At 38.1% G+C, this 14,874-nt stretch overlaps 1 protein-coding gene across 1 annotated transcript; it reads left to right on the top strand.

Annotated features, from left to right (window-relative positions):
- Positions 1–759: 759 nt before the first annotated feature.
- LOC131896566 (gastric triacylglycerol lipase) lies at positions 760–14,501 on the top strand. The gene is made up of 9 exons (XM_059247288.1): positions 760–873; positions 1,031–1,148; positions 2,319–2,517; positions 3,542–3,651; positions 5,173–5,309; positions 10,294–10,440; positions 12,210–12,281; positions 12,725–12,796; positions 14,154–14,501. Exons 1-9 carry the CDS (start codon positions 769–771, stop codon positions 14,382–14,384), a joined length of 1,191 nt encoding a protein of 396 aa, XP_059103271.1. The 5' UTR covers positions 760–768; the 3' UTR covers positions 14,385–14,501.
- Positions 14,502–14,874: the final 373 nt, after the last annotated feature.

Genomic DNA, 14,874 nt, shown 5'->3' with positions numbered 1-14,874 from the left:
GAGCAAGCGATGTGAAGGAATGGTTTAAGAGATGGGCAGAGGATAAGAGTGAATGTGTGAGTGTGTGCTGGTGTGTGTACTAAGTGAGAGATGTAGCTGAATAGGCAGAGAGAAATTGTAACATACAATTGTCCAAAGTTGGGCAGAGAAGAAGTGTGAGAGTAAGATGAAAGAGTGAATGAATGAGAGAATGAGTGAGTAAAGAGTGAATAAGTGCTGTAACAATATGTGAAAGAATGTAACAGAGTAGAGAGAAGAAATGTGTAGATATAACTGTGCAAAAGAGGTACTTGGCTGTGTGGAGAATTTATGGAGAATGTAACAGTGTGAAATGTAACTTGGCTGTATGGAGAATGTAATAATGTGGAATGTATCTTGTGGAGACAGATTTTCAGAAAAAGAAATTTTTTTAGATGGAAAAGGGTAAGTTACCATCAGAAAGCATGTGTTTTCTTCTTTTACCCCTCAGATAGATAGAAACTAATTTCTAAATACCCTCAAATAGAAAAAGTCTAGCCCTCAGGTAGATGATTTTTTTTTCTTAAACTCTTGCTGCCTTCGTGGATTCTTTTGCATACCCTGGTGGTAGCTGGAGGCTGGACCCCCAAGCTACTGATAATCTCCCAGGTTTTGCTCAACAGACTATAATCGAACTCAATCATCCCTATACATCTCTTGGAAGTAAAATAGTCACAAACACTGAACGTTATGGAAGCACTGTGGGTTAACCACAATATAGCTTATCCTTTTGTTTCAGGGCAGACCAAGATGTGGCTGCTGTTGGCAGTAACAAGTGTGATATCTACATTTGGAGGGACACATGGCTTACTGGGAAAACTGGCTCCTGAAAGCCCTGAAGCGAACATGAATATTGTGAGTTACTGAGGGATATTACTGGAATTAGAGTCACAATGGGTCTACACTTTTAGTGCAATTTTAACTTTTAGTTAAAATTCATTTAAAAAATCTGTTAGATGCATTTTAAATTAGTTAAAACATAAAAGTTTTTTTTTTTAATTTTCCTTCTCAGAGCCAGATGATAAATTACTGGGGATATCCTAGTGAAGAGTATGAAGTTGTTACTGAAGATGGCTACATTCTGGGGATCTACAGAATTCCTTATGGGAAGAAAAATTCAGAGAATTTAGGTACAAACTTCCTCCATTCCCTCACTGTCTCTCTTTTCTTCCTTACCTTTTCCCCTTTCCTTCCTCCATCTCTCCATATATCCCCTATCTTTTTCTACTTCTTTTTCCCAACCTTTCTAAGGGTAAAATAAGTCCTGATCACTCTGTAAATGCAACACAACATTGTATTTCCAATCTTAAATAGATAGCAATCAAGGCAATGAGGCAGAGGAATGAGAAAGTGATCATGATAAAAATGCATTCCTGTTGTTATATACAGACTATTAAAGGCTTCTAACCCAGCTAAAGAAATCAGGGACCATCACCACATTCTATTTTAGAATATTGCTGTCTTCAATTTCATACTATGTGAATTATTTATCAATAAAGATTTTATAAAATGTTAAAAAAAAAAGAAAGAAAGAAATCAGGGACCATTTCTTTCAACATAGTAAGTAAGCTGAATCCCAGTGCATGAAAAGAGTTAACCAGCTTGTATTGTAGAGGGGAAGGTAGCAAGAAGTCTATTTCCTAAACAGATAAAGGTCATTTTATTTTGATGATATTGTTAAATTTTCATTTCTTTTTCTCATTACAAAAAAAATTTCCTTAGACAATCCTTGTAATATGTTTATTTATATATAAATGGCATATAACACAGTGAGCATATTTCATATATACAATATGACATGAGGATATAGCTAGCAGTACATTTGCCTAGCATATACAAGGTCCTGTGTTGATAAATATGAATGCAATAAATAAAAATATAGTATTCACCAGAGCGATTGTTCAGTGGTTAAGAACCCTAGCTGCTCTTACATAGGACTTGGCTTCAATTCTCAGAAGCCACATGCTGGCTGCTCACAACTGTCTCTAACTCCTATTCCAGGAGTTCAGATGCCATCTTCTGGTCACTGAAGACTCCTGCAAATATGTGGCACATATAAACTCATACAGGTTTACATAAATACATAGAAATAATAAATAAATAAATAAATAAATAAATAAATAAATAAATAAATAAATAAGATATACAATTTAATCAATTTTGGCACATGAAACAAGCTTGAGAAAAAGATAATTAGATGTCAAATACAACCTCAACAAAGTGAACATACTTAATTCTGACCACATGTCTATCTACCATAAAGAATAAGTTCATAATATTTGAATAATCTTCTTCCCTAGGCCACAGACCTGTGGTGTTTTTGCAGCATGGTTTGCTCGCATCAGCCACAAACTGGATCGCAAATCTGCCCAACAACAGCCTGGCCTTCATTTTGGCAGACGCTGGCTATGATGTGTGGCTGGGGAACAGCCGAGGGAACACATGGTCCAGGAAAAATTTATATTACTCTCCAGACTCCGTTCAATTCTGGGCTTTCAGGTAAAGAAAGAGGATAATTCAAAATGGGCATGTATTTGGGCTCTACAAGCAGGGCCGTTGTCAATTTCCCATCCCAGCCGACTACACTCTAGGTAGGAGGTGAAAATCCATGTCATTCTAAACCAACATTTGAATCTTCTATATACCTCACTTCTAGAGTAGTTTTCCTTCGAGTTTGCTATTATCTCCATACTCAAGATCAAGAGATGCTTAAAAATGCTTTTCCAAATAAAATTAACAACACGGCCAAAGGGAGGATGCAAGGCAACTCCCTGTGCCTAGAAAGGTCCATGGAGAGAAGCCAACAGACTGAGAAGGTGTCAGAACTGGAAGGAGGGATAGTAACCTGCATCAGTATCAAAAGCCCAAAGTTCGGGCACAGGGAAGTTATCAAAGGTACCCAACTCCTTCTTGTGCCCTACTCTTGGAGGTCAGAAGAGCATCTGGCTGATGTTGCTGAGGTACAAGAGTGTGTCAATGGTTCTGAGAGCTGATAGGAAGCCCACGTGTACCTGGTGTAGCGAGTAAGAGGGAGACAGTGACACAAGACAGCACTAGTGATGTTGACAAGGACTGGGTGTGGAGAGGGTGTTGAAGTTCATTCTGTGCACTGCGAGAGGCCACTAAAAATTGTTCAAGTTCTCATTTGTCTATCACTCTGGGTGATTTGAGAAGAATGTATTACAGGGATGGGACTCAGATGGAGTTTTAATATAGAATACGAGCGCTTATTAAATCTGCTATCCCATTTCAGGTATGAAAATAATTCCCACTCATAGATACTATCTTGTTTAGATTTGATTGCAGCCATTTATTATGCATTGTTTGAAAAATATGACCTTTGCTTAGAAGCAACCCCCCACCAGAGGCACCTGACACTGACTAAGGGTTTATAACTGGCAATAATTAAAGTGTCTAGTTTTTCTATTTCTCAAGTAGAAATAGAGTTTTCTCAATAAATACTCTTGAGTTTTAGAAACTCTAACAAGAAAATACATTTTTTTGATGTTCTTCTTTCTTACAGCTTCGATGAAATGGCTAAATATGACCTTCCAGCCACAATAGACTTCATTGTACAGAAAACTGGACAAGAGAAGTTGCACTACGTTGGTCATTCTCAGGGCACCACCATTGGTGAGTAAGAACATTGAGCCTGGACGCAGTTCCTATTCCACTGCCCAGCAGCATAGCCACTGCTTTGCAACTTTATAAAATGCAATATCCACTGCAATCCAGTGATATAAGGACTGGAGATGGACAAATCAAGCAGTGGAATAAAGAACTCAAGCAAGCGACGTGAGTCTTCATCCATAGTCCAATAGAATGGCTCCAATACCAGTCCAAGTCACCCGACTCTCAAGGCAGCCTGTTCCAGCTTTCTAGTTAAATTTGTTCTTTTCATTTCATCATTTTTTTAAATGGAAACCAGATCATTTGCCCAAATAGTATACCAAAGAAGATAAATTAAAATCTCTGCCTTTATATTACTTAAATGGGAGAGGGGGCAGAAAAGTAACAGATTACAAGTACCATAGAGTTCAACAAACCATGGTAATGCTATGGGAAATATACCTCATGGAGGATTTTAGGGAGTTTCAGAGGGCTTTTGAAGGTATTTTCAACAGAGAAATCCTGCAAACACCCTTTGAGTAAAGACTTAGAAGAGTCATGTGCATGCATGGTAGCCTGATGTTCTAAGGAGGGAGAACAGCAAATATATCCAAAGATGAATAACAAGTTCAGGGAACAGCAGTGACACTGTTCATTATGGGAATGAGTCAGAGTAAGAGACAATGAGAGAGAAACAGAGTGTGATGACATTGCAGCAGCTTGGAAAAACAGTGTTCAGGGTTCTTTAAATACTGTAAGGACATCAGCCTTTAATATCAGTAAAAAGGAAATCATAAAGAAGAGGCGAGGTCTTAGCATATGCTTGAGTTATTCCTTCATTTACAAGATGAGAGTTCTGTGATAGAGGAAACAAAGTCAGAGGTAGTCATACTGATGTGGAAGGGCAGCCCAGAATTCTGGAATCCAAAAGGAGGATGTGTTTCCTACTTAACAAAAGCTATGTGAAACGAAGTCTGAGAGGTAGTTGTTGGAATTACCTTCCTAGAAATCATAGGCATCTTTGTTGTTGCTGTTGGTGGTTTTTTGAAACAAGGCTGTCCTGTATAGCTCAGGCTGACTTCAAACTCCTGACCCTCTTGACTCAGCCTCCGGAGTGTTGAGATTGCTGGCATCTGCCAATAACTGTGCCTGGTGTAGGGGGCTTATATCATTAACTTTCTGTGGCACACACTTAATATAACTTAGTGTTTTGTCACTAACAGGTTATAAAATTATTGAATTGAGATGTAATGCAACAGTTTCCTTACAAATTATCAAGATAAGTAAGACCGCTTGCGTTGACAGTGAATTACTCCACTCTGCCTCTATCTTGAGTTAACTGAAGACTGAACTTCTTGATTCTTGTTCATTAGTGGATATTTAAAGTGCCATCGCTAACTTACACTATCTCAAAAAACTAATGTGCCAGTTTCACAGCTTGCTTCATATGGCATTTTAGCAAGTCCAAAATAATATCACACTTGTGAAAACAGAACAGCACACACATGCACACACCTTCTTTACTGATGGTCTGTTCTATTTCAGGTTTTATTGCCTTTTCTACCATGCCTGAACTGGCGAAAAGAATCAAGACATTTTATGCATTAGCTCCAGTTGCTACTGTGACATACGCACAAAGCCCTTTGAAAAAGCTTTCAGTTATCCCTACATTTCTTTTCAAGGTATGTTATTCTACTTAAGGTATCCAGTTGCCATTGGATTTCAAAGTGAACAAAGTAAATCTGTGTTCCTCAGGGATGAACATATTCATATCCTCAAACTAAATTGTATGTGTTTATATTATCTCTCTCACGGTGTTAAAATGTGTTGATCCCCTCTTGCCTCTGAGATCCCCATTTATTCTTTTGGTTTTGATCAGCATAGGGTGGGTTGTCAATGCCATAAGTGTTTTGCTTTTTCAGGGGTGTTCCACTGTGCAAGCACTCTACACACATGTGTCAACGTAGCAGTTCCACCTCCGCAATAGGAAATGGGGTGTTAAAAGCATATTAGCATAATTAAAAGCATAATTAGGTAGGGCCATAGAAACTTGGAAGAGGAGGAAAAGAAGGGAGAGAAGGGAAGGAAAAAATAAAGCAAAGAAATCAACAAATAAACAAAGAAAATAGTGTGTAACCTCCAATTAAAGGCTCTTGGTTTGCCTGAGAACTCTTGTCCCAAGAAATGGAAATTTCATAGGATAGTAGTATGGACTTGAATAGACCATAAATATTCAGTGCCTGTTGAACAGGTACATATAGGAATGAAATAATAGCACTTTCCTATTCAAATGTTTAATGCCCTACTTTTCTTGCACTTAAGCCAACACATGCAGACACACCTGCACATTTGCACAATTTCCTTTATAAGAATGGTTCAGTCTGAGGCTATAAAATAGTACAGTAATTATACCTTTCTCTTTAGTATTGTATTGACCATTCACTTTCACTCTAAATTAGCATGCACACATAAAGCCAAAAACACTGCCTACAGTCAAATGTATTAACAAAGCTTTTATGCAAAACCTGAAGCGTTGAGATGACTGCGACCATTTCCTGCTGCACTGAGCCTCTTATTTCCCACTTATGTTCAGATTATCAGGTAGCAAGAACAGAGAAACTGAAAGGAGAAGGCATTTAGACATTAAATCACAGGCATGAAATAGAATTGCGGGTATAATCTAGTACTAATTAGTCTGAAACACTATTTCCTAGCCATGTTTCCTTGGGTATAAAATTGAGAAAGCAAAATGTCTCAAACCTCAACACAACTGAGTCTAAAGATTTTCCTAGAGATATCTCTCTGAGTCCCCAATTTTTCCTCCTGATCTCATAATTTATTACTCAAATCACACATGTTGATATGTAATTATGACAGTGTGCCATGTTATTTCATGGTTTGATTCCATAATCTTTATTACTCCGGCTGACTTATAATTCATTGTGTCTTCTACTTGCTCCAAGAGGCTATAAAGTTCTCAACTCAGTAATACACACTGAATGTTATATCTGCTCTTTCCATTTCACAATTTCATTGCGAGAATTAAATGAGAGAAAGACGGGGTAAAATAGCTCAATGAGTACATTGCTGCCACGTATGACAACCTAAGTCCAAGTACTGGGACACACGTGGTGGGAGAGAGAATGACAGATTCCCATGAGTTGTCCTCTAATCTCCACACACCTTCTATGGCACATATGTACCCCTCCATCCCCCCACACACATAATGAATATTTTATTTTATTTTTGAGAATATTATAACATCATTTCCCCCTTCCCTTTTCTCTCTCCAAACACTTCCACATATCCCTCCTTGATCTCTTTCAAATTCATGGCCTCTTTTTTCATTAACTGTTGCAACACGCAAATACACACATTCACATACCTATATATTCCTATTATAACCTGTTCAATCTATATAGTGATATTTGTATATATATTTTTCAGGGATGACCATTTGGAATCGGATAAACAATTGGTTTCTGCTTCCCTAGGAAAGGCTACCTCTCTAGTTATCAGCTTTTCTTAGTTGCCTGTAGTTCTTTGTGTAGGGTTGAGACCTCATAGTCTTTCCTCCTGTCCACATTAGCATGTCTCATGGTGTCATCCTTGTTCAGCTCGTGTTTAGGAGTCATGCTGGTGAGACTTTGTGGATGTAGCTTCTGGCATGACAAGGATCCAGAGTGTCACAGCAAACTCTCTGGCAATCTGGCTCTTACAGTCCTTCTGCCCTCTTCCACAGTTCTCTGAATCTTAGGTGTGGGATTGTATGGTAGATGTATCAGTTGAGATTTGGCTGCACAACTCTGCATTTTGACTGATTGTAGTTTTCTGTAATGATCTCTTGCCTGTTGCAAAGAGAAGTTTCCTTTATGAGGTAAGTGAGGACTACACTTACCTGTGGGCATAAAGGCAAAATATTTAGAATGTAGTTAGGGATTATGCTGGTTTAGCAAAGTGGTAGTTATAGGTCCTCCAAAATCCATGACTTTACTATGTCTGGGGAGCGAGATAGCTTTCTTGTATCCGAATGATTTGCTTTTGTTGAGTGGGTCTTAAGTCCAATTAGAGAGCTGTTCGTTACCATCATGGTATGTGTGTGACTACTGCATCCTTAGGGTTATCTCACCATGCTGGTCATTGTTGTGGTTCATAGATGTCATAGCTGATTAGAACTGTTAGTTGCTCCCTCCTTTGGAAGTTTGCATGATGCCTTCTGGGACCATGAAAGCTACTTCTCCGGGAGGAGGCATTTCAGTCAGTTCCAGCTCAGGGGTCTCTGGGTCCTATGTCTGAATCGCATGATGTTTTCAATAGTAGGATCTTACTTTCCACCTGTGGTGGGCAACCAAGGGCAATAGCAATAGTCTGTAATGTTTTGGAAGTCTCTTGGACAATCCTGATCAACAACTTCAACCAATCAAATGAGAGCTTCTCATGCTTGTTGTTGGGGTTTTTGTTAGAAGGCCTTTGGCTCTTGGAGAGAGTGTTATCAGTCCAAATGAGAAATTTTCACTTAAGCTCTCTCTATATATATTTATATAAAAAGTTTCATGTGTTGTAATTTTTTGGTTGATAGTTAATAGTAAAATTCCTCATGACGTTTTTCAGACATTGCTGATGTTATTTTACCCTCCTTCCCCTTCTTCTGTAATTATCTCCATTCTCCTCCTTAATTAGAGCCCATTCTTTATCTCATTGCCTCAATCAGATCACTTGTACCCTAATATTCCTATCTTTACTGTTCCCCAACTTCCCCACCCTGGCAATGGCCGCATTTTACTTTCCTGGTTTCATTGTTGCTCTAGGATATGTACTAACATATCTAAAGATTTGGAGCTAGGAGCCTCGAAGAAAGAGAACACGGGACATTTGTCTTTCTGAGTTTGGGTTACCTCACGCAATATGGTCTTTTCTAGTTCTATCTATGTACTGCAAATTACACGATTTCTTTTTTCTTTACAGTTAAATAGTAGTCCATATTGTATGTGCTTTGCTTTTTTATTATCCATTCATCAGCTGAAGGACATTCAGATTGTTTCCACTTCTTAGCTACTGTGAATACAGCAGCAATGAACATGGTTGAGCAAGTGTCTCTAGAGTATGATGTGGAGTCCTCTGTGTACATGCCAATGAGTGGTATAGAGAGGTAGATTTATTTTTAGCTTGTTGAGATTCTCCACAGTGATTTCCTGAGTGGCTTCACAAGTTTGCAATGCTCTCAGCAGGGAGTGTGGGGCTTCCCTACACTCCTCTCAGCAATTGTTGTGTGTTGTTTTGTTGGTCTTTGCCATTCTGACTGGGGTAAGATGAAATCTCAAAGTTGTTTTGATTTGCTTTTCTCTAATTGTTAGAGACAACTAACATTTTTTGAGGTATTTTTTAGCTACCATGTTTTGTTTGTTTGTTTATTTGTTTGTTTAATTTTGAGAACTCTCTTCGGGTTCTAGGTCCATTTTTTTAATGGGTTGCTTTTTTGTTTTGTTGTCCTTTATATGCTCTGGATATTAATTCTTTGGCAGAGGTATAACTAGCAAAGATTATTTTCCATTCTGTGGCTTCCTCTTTGCCTAGTTGGTTCTTTCTTTTTTTTTTTTTAATTTTTATTTTGCAATACAATTCAGTTCTACATATCAGCCACGGAATCCCTTGTTCTCCCCCCTCCCGCCCCCCTCACCTTCCCCCCAGCCCGCCCCCCATTCCCATCTTCTCCAGGGCAAAGCCTTCCCCGCAGACTGAGATCAACCTGGTAGACTCAGTCCAGGTAGGTCCAGTCCCCTCCTCCCAGGCCGAGCCAAGCAACCCTGCATAGGCCCCAGGTTTCAAACAGCCGACTCATTGCAGATGACATGATAGTATACATGAGCAACCCCAAAGATTCCACCAAGGAACTGATACAGCTTATAAACACCTTCAGCAACATAGCAGGATACAAGATCAACTCAAAAAAATCAGTAGCCCTCCTATATACAATAGACAAAGAAGCGGAGAAGGAAATCAGAGATACATCACCCTATACTATAGCCACAAATGACATAAAATACCTTGGGGTAACACTAACCAAGCAAGTGAAAGACCTATATGACAAGAACTTTAAGTCCCTGAAAAAAAGAAATTGAAGAAGGTGTCAGAAAATGGAAAGCTCTCCCATGCTCATGGATAGGCAGAACTAACATAGTAAAAATGGCAATCTTACCAAAAGCAATCTACAGATTCAATGCAATCCCCATCAAAATACCAACACAATTCTTCACAGACCTGGAAAGAATAATACTCAACTTCATATGGAAAAACAAAAAACCCAGGATAGCCAAAAGGTTCTTTCTTTAGCTGTGCAGAAGCTTTTTAGTTTTATGAGATCCCACTTGTCAAGTGTTGGCCTTCTTAGGCTAAATCTCCTTCAGAACATCCTTCACTATACCTACATCATATATGGTACTGTCTATGCTTTCTTCTAGAAGTTTCACTGTTTTAGGCTTCACACTTATGTCTTTGATCTGTTTGTACATGGTGATACAGGTCTAAAGAACAGGAAACTCCTAAAACAACTTATAAAACTGAACAAAAATACAAGTATAATCACACATGAATGAGTGGCTTCATCAATTAAGTAGGCTTTCTACAGCTTGGCTGCTGTCATGTTCTAATGATGCTTTTATTTTTCAGATGATATTTGGTGACAAAATATTCATGCCACACAACTTCTTTGATCAATTTCTCGGTACTGAAGTGTGCTCCCGGGAGCTGCTAGATCGTCTCTGCAGTAATGCTTTATTCATCATATGTGGATTTGACAGGCAGAACTTGAATGTGGTGTGTATGCATTGTGACCTCCATTCAAGAAACTCTTTCCAAATGCTTTTGACTGCTTTATCATCACTTAGACATGGTATTTCACAAGAGCTAAGAGTCATCTTACAATTGTGCCCACAGCACTACAGTAGACCTCAGAGAAATCACAAAGCTCATTCCAATTTTATCTCTGGTTCCCATTCAAAACTGTTGGCTGGCATGGCATTTACCTTCTGTGACAGAAGGGAATGGACCTTATTGGGCAGGCTCTGCTGAAGAACAATGCATAGTCATCAAATCAATGTCATGGATGCTTTTAATACTGCTGGTTACATCCATTGATTTTGTGAAACTCATTTCAGGGAAGCTGTGTGACAGCTTATCCATATCTTGACCTGCATTTTTATTCTCTGAGTTGGAGTTCTAAAAATTTCATGAGAAAATCCAATATCATGAGGTCCATAAACATATGGATTCATATCAGCCTAATTTACATCCTACTTTCGGAACTGATTTAAACTCCTGTATTGGTTTACACACACACACATACACGCACACACTCACACACTATTCTAAAGTTCAAATTAGCTGAAATATTTAATACAGATAGACTATAACATAAAGCACATAACAATGATCATAGCGTACACACATACATTACTATTCTACATACACACATACATTACTATTCCACATACACATACTTCTGCTGGTTTTTGCTTTCTTTGATTTTGCTTTGTGGTACTAAGGGTAGAACTTAGGAATTTTAGGACCAGGTTCTACCACTGAAGTATATTGTCAGTATTTTTTAAATAGAATTTTTTGGGGGAGATAGGATCTTGCTAAGTTTCCCAGTCATTCTAAAGCCAAGGCAGGCCTTTAACCAGACATCTTCTTGACTCAGCCTCCAAGTAGCTGGAATTTCAGGGCTATCCTAATTTATATCTTTGAACTCCTAAAAAATTAATTTTATTGTGAAAATGTAGTATACTAATTTCTGTACTCATTGAGAACATAGTAGTGAAACTCAGCTACTATCTCCATGGAGACTAAAGAATTTCAGTTGTCTTTCTCAGGACCAGTGATCCATCTATGGCTGGATAAGTGCATCTACATTTGTTTATGTTTTTCCTTTATGTTCCTTTTATGGTGGTAAGGGACTCCTTCTTCTTTTCAATTTGAGGCTATTTCTCATTATGGATGAGGAAGGTAGCAGAGCAACCTGTCCTTATTCCACCAAAAACAAACAAACAAACAAACAAAAAACAACAACAACAAAACCCAGATTGATTCTTGTGTTATATCTGTAGGAGTCTTCAGAGAAAGATAACAGTAAAATAAGGATGCAGAGAACAAACAAAAGTAGAGCTCTTGTCTTCCTCATGCTGTTTATATGGAGGGAAATCTCAGTCTCTTTGATGACAGTTGACTTACTCCACAGTCTAAGACCCCTTATTCAATTGGCCTACACAATTTGGGAATGGAACTTCAGAACACTAACAGGTCTGAGCAAAGTGATTTAGAGACCAGATAAAATACTATAATTAAATATATACAATAGCTATCATATATATGTGTGTGTATGTGTACAATTATTAAATATATATTAAAATCATGCAAAGCAAGGAACTCGTGTATAATATTTAATATCTTGCACTCTGATACTAAATAGAAAGTTGAGAATTTAAGTTCGGAAATTAGATAAAACTTTCTGGCCTCATAGTGATGGTTACTTTTCAGAAACCAAATATATCTAAGCCTATGTGTATATGTGTGTGTTTGATTTCTAGAGTCGCTTCGATGTGTATCTAGGACATAATCCAGCAGGAACATCTGTTCAAGACATCCTCCACTGGGCCCAGGTATCATTATTTCAGTGTTGTTAACATTCATTTTGTGACATTGAACCTTTATACTTAACCTAAAGCACATTCTTAAGATTTTCCTGACAGGCAATTCTTTATATATGTCAACCTACAAAAATGACTATTAACCCATGTGCATGAAAGTCTTATGAAAACACGTGCTTTGAGTAACAAAGAAATAATTACTTTTATAATTTGCCATGCAAAAAAATTGAAACAAACCTGAATTTCCATTCACATATGCTCTGTATTGAACATCACATATCCTAGATGGTTAGTAATTATTTAGAACAAGAAAATATATTCTCAATAATTACAAAAATTGAAAATGAGATATTGGGAGGTTGAATTGATTTCAAGTAGGTTATGAGAGGTTTTTACCTAATTAATTTTAATTCCTTCTAATTTTTTATTTAATTGTTATCTTTATATTTCATTAGGTTGCCAGATCTAAGAAATTTCAAGCCTTTAACTGGGGAAGCCCATCCCAGAACCTATTACACTACAATCAGGTAAGTTTCTTGAGATTCAAATTGCTCACAATTTAAAAGACAGAGACATAAAAGTTGGGAAAGAAAAGTATGATAATTGAGTATCCGTTTTTCAAAGTAATGCTGCTACCCAGGTTCCTATCATCCAACTACCATGCTCTGGAAATGGACCCTCAGAGTAAAGTCAGGTCCCATTCAAAAACTTTCCACAAATTAACAGCATAGTCTTTGCACAGCCCAGCTTTACAAGCCAGCCTCTCCACAATACATACTTTCTGAAGTGGAATGGGCTGAAATAAGTTAACAGTTGTGGCCATTCATGAGATTAAGTGGTTTTTCTCATATATCAGCCTCTCCCTTTGGACAGCCAAATGAATGGTTTTATGAAACACATTTCCACATAAAAGAAAAAGGTGGTGTGATTTCAGGTCAAAGACAGACACTGTTTTGAGCATGAAGATGCCTTGTAATCCTCACACATGCTATGGTACAAAGGATTCAGAGCCTGGAGTTGGTGTAATTGGGGGTCAATACAAATTTGCATAATAATTCACAGAGTAGGAAATTATTGACAGGATGTAAAAGGATATCTGTAACCCTTTGCTCTCAGGTTACCGTTGGCTAATTTTCAGTGAGGTAAGTCCCCAATGTTAGTTTGTCACCCACTCTTCTTATTTAAACCTCCCCAATTTTTCTCCACAAGTGGTAGATAAATAACCCTGATTTTCAATCTGCCGCAGTCATAATCTAGTCAAAACTTTGCTGAGGTGATGGATCAGTGGGTGAAGTGTTTGCTATGTAAGCCCAGTTTGTAATCACTTCAGGGTGCCCCTATTAGGAGGGAGGCAGAGACAGGAGAATTACCAGGAGGTTATTGGCCAGCTGGCTTGGTATATCCACCAGGAGATGATGGATAGGAAGGACAACATGAAAGCTATACTCTAACCTCTACATGTACACAATGGTTTGCATGTACCCATCCCACATACACACATAAGAATCTAGTTAAATCCTCTTCCTTCAACTGAACTGAAAACTAGGTTTTTAGTTGGTATGAACTGTCATCTAAAGCCCAACCATTTAGATCATGGTTTAGAACCAGCAGCATCAGCATCACTGTTGAGTGTGAGATCACTGCCTTTCCTCCCAGAGCTGCTGAGTCAGTCTTCATTTTAACGAGAGTCCTAGGTGATTGACCGACCTATTAGGAGTTGAGAAACATTGACCCAAGCTATGATGTGTTCATTTTACTCTGTGGGCCATGGTGATTTTCTTGACGCAATCATGAGAATTCATTTGGAACTAGTACACAATTGACCCTGGTTCTGTCTGAAGTATGGTTGCCTCAACTTCACTTCTTTTACCTGTTATGTTTTAGAAAACGCCTCCTGAATATGATGTGTCAGCCATGACTGTGCCAATTGCAGTGTGGAATGGTGGCCATGACATCCTGGCTGATCCCCGAGATGTTGACATGCTGCTTCCCAAACTCCCCAACCTGATTTACCATAAAGAGGTTCTTCCTTACAATCATCTTGACTTTATCTGGGCAATGAATGCTCCTCAAGAGGTCTACAATGAGATGATTTCCATAATGGAAAAAGATTGAAAGAATTATCTACATGCATTCCAAAATCCTTTCTTCTTTCATACACAGTTTTCTAGTGTTTAAAATGAATACTTATTGATATAATTTTGACTTTAGAAATACATATGCATCAACAAAGTTCTCATTTGTCAGTTTTTTATTTAAAGAGATACAGCACTTCATTTGGAAGCTTATATTAGAAACACCTGAGAGAATACATTTCTGGGGCATGGTGAAAATTTTTTTCCTTTGGATCATCCAAAAATTCTTTTCTAGACTCAGTGTAGATTAGGAAGAGCCATGGTTCCTTCAGAATCCTGAAACTGAATGATGACTTTTCTCATGTGTCTGACAGTGATCAAATCACTCCCAATCACCATTCATGATCACTGCCTGTCTGCATACTGGAAATATCAAGTACTGTTTTTTTGTGAGACTCATAAGAAATCCAACTGTACTGAATATGGGTGAGGAAGCAAGAGACAGCCCCAGTGTAAATTCAGGAAGCTGG

This window comes from Peromyscus eremicus, chromosome 1, assembly GCF_949786415.1.
Source record: "Peromyscus eremicus chromosome 1, PerEre_H2_v1, whole genome shotgun sequence".
NCBI classification, from domain to species: domain Eukaryota; kingdom Metazoa; phylum Chordata; class Mammalia; order Rodentia; family Cricetidae; genus Peromyscus; species Peromyscus eremicus.
Note: the sequence above shows the minus strand (reverse complement) of the source record. Positions and strands in the feature narration are given on the sequence as shown.

Coding starts and splice junctions, on each gene's coding strand:
- LOC131896566 (XM_059247288.1), top strand. CDS start 769: ATGTGGCTGCTGTTGGCAGTAACAAGTGTGATATCTACATTTGGAGGG. Junction 2,518..3,541: donor GTTCAATTCTGGGCTTTCAG/GTAAAGAAAGAG, acceptor TCTTTCTTACAG/CTTCGATGAAATGGCTAAAT. Junction 3,652..5,172: donor TTCTCAGGGCACCACCATTG/GTGAGTAAGAAC, acceptor GTTCTATTTCAG/GTTTTATTGCCTTTTCTACC.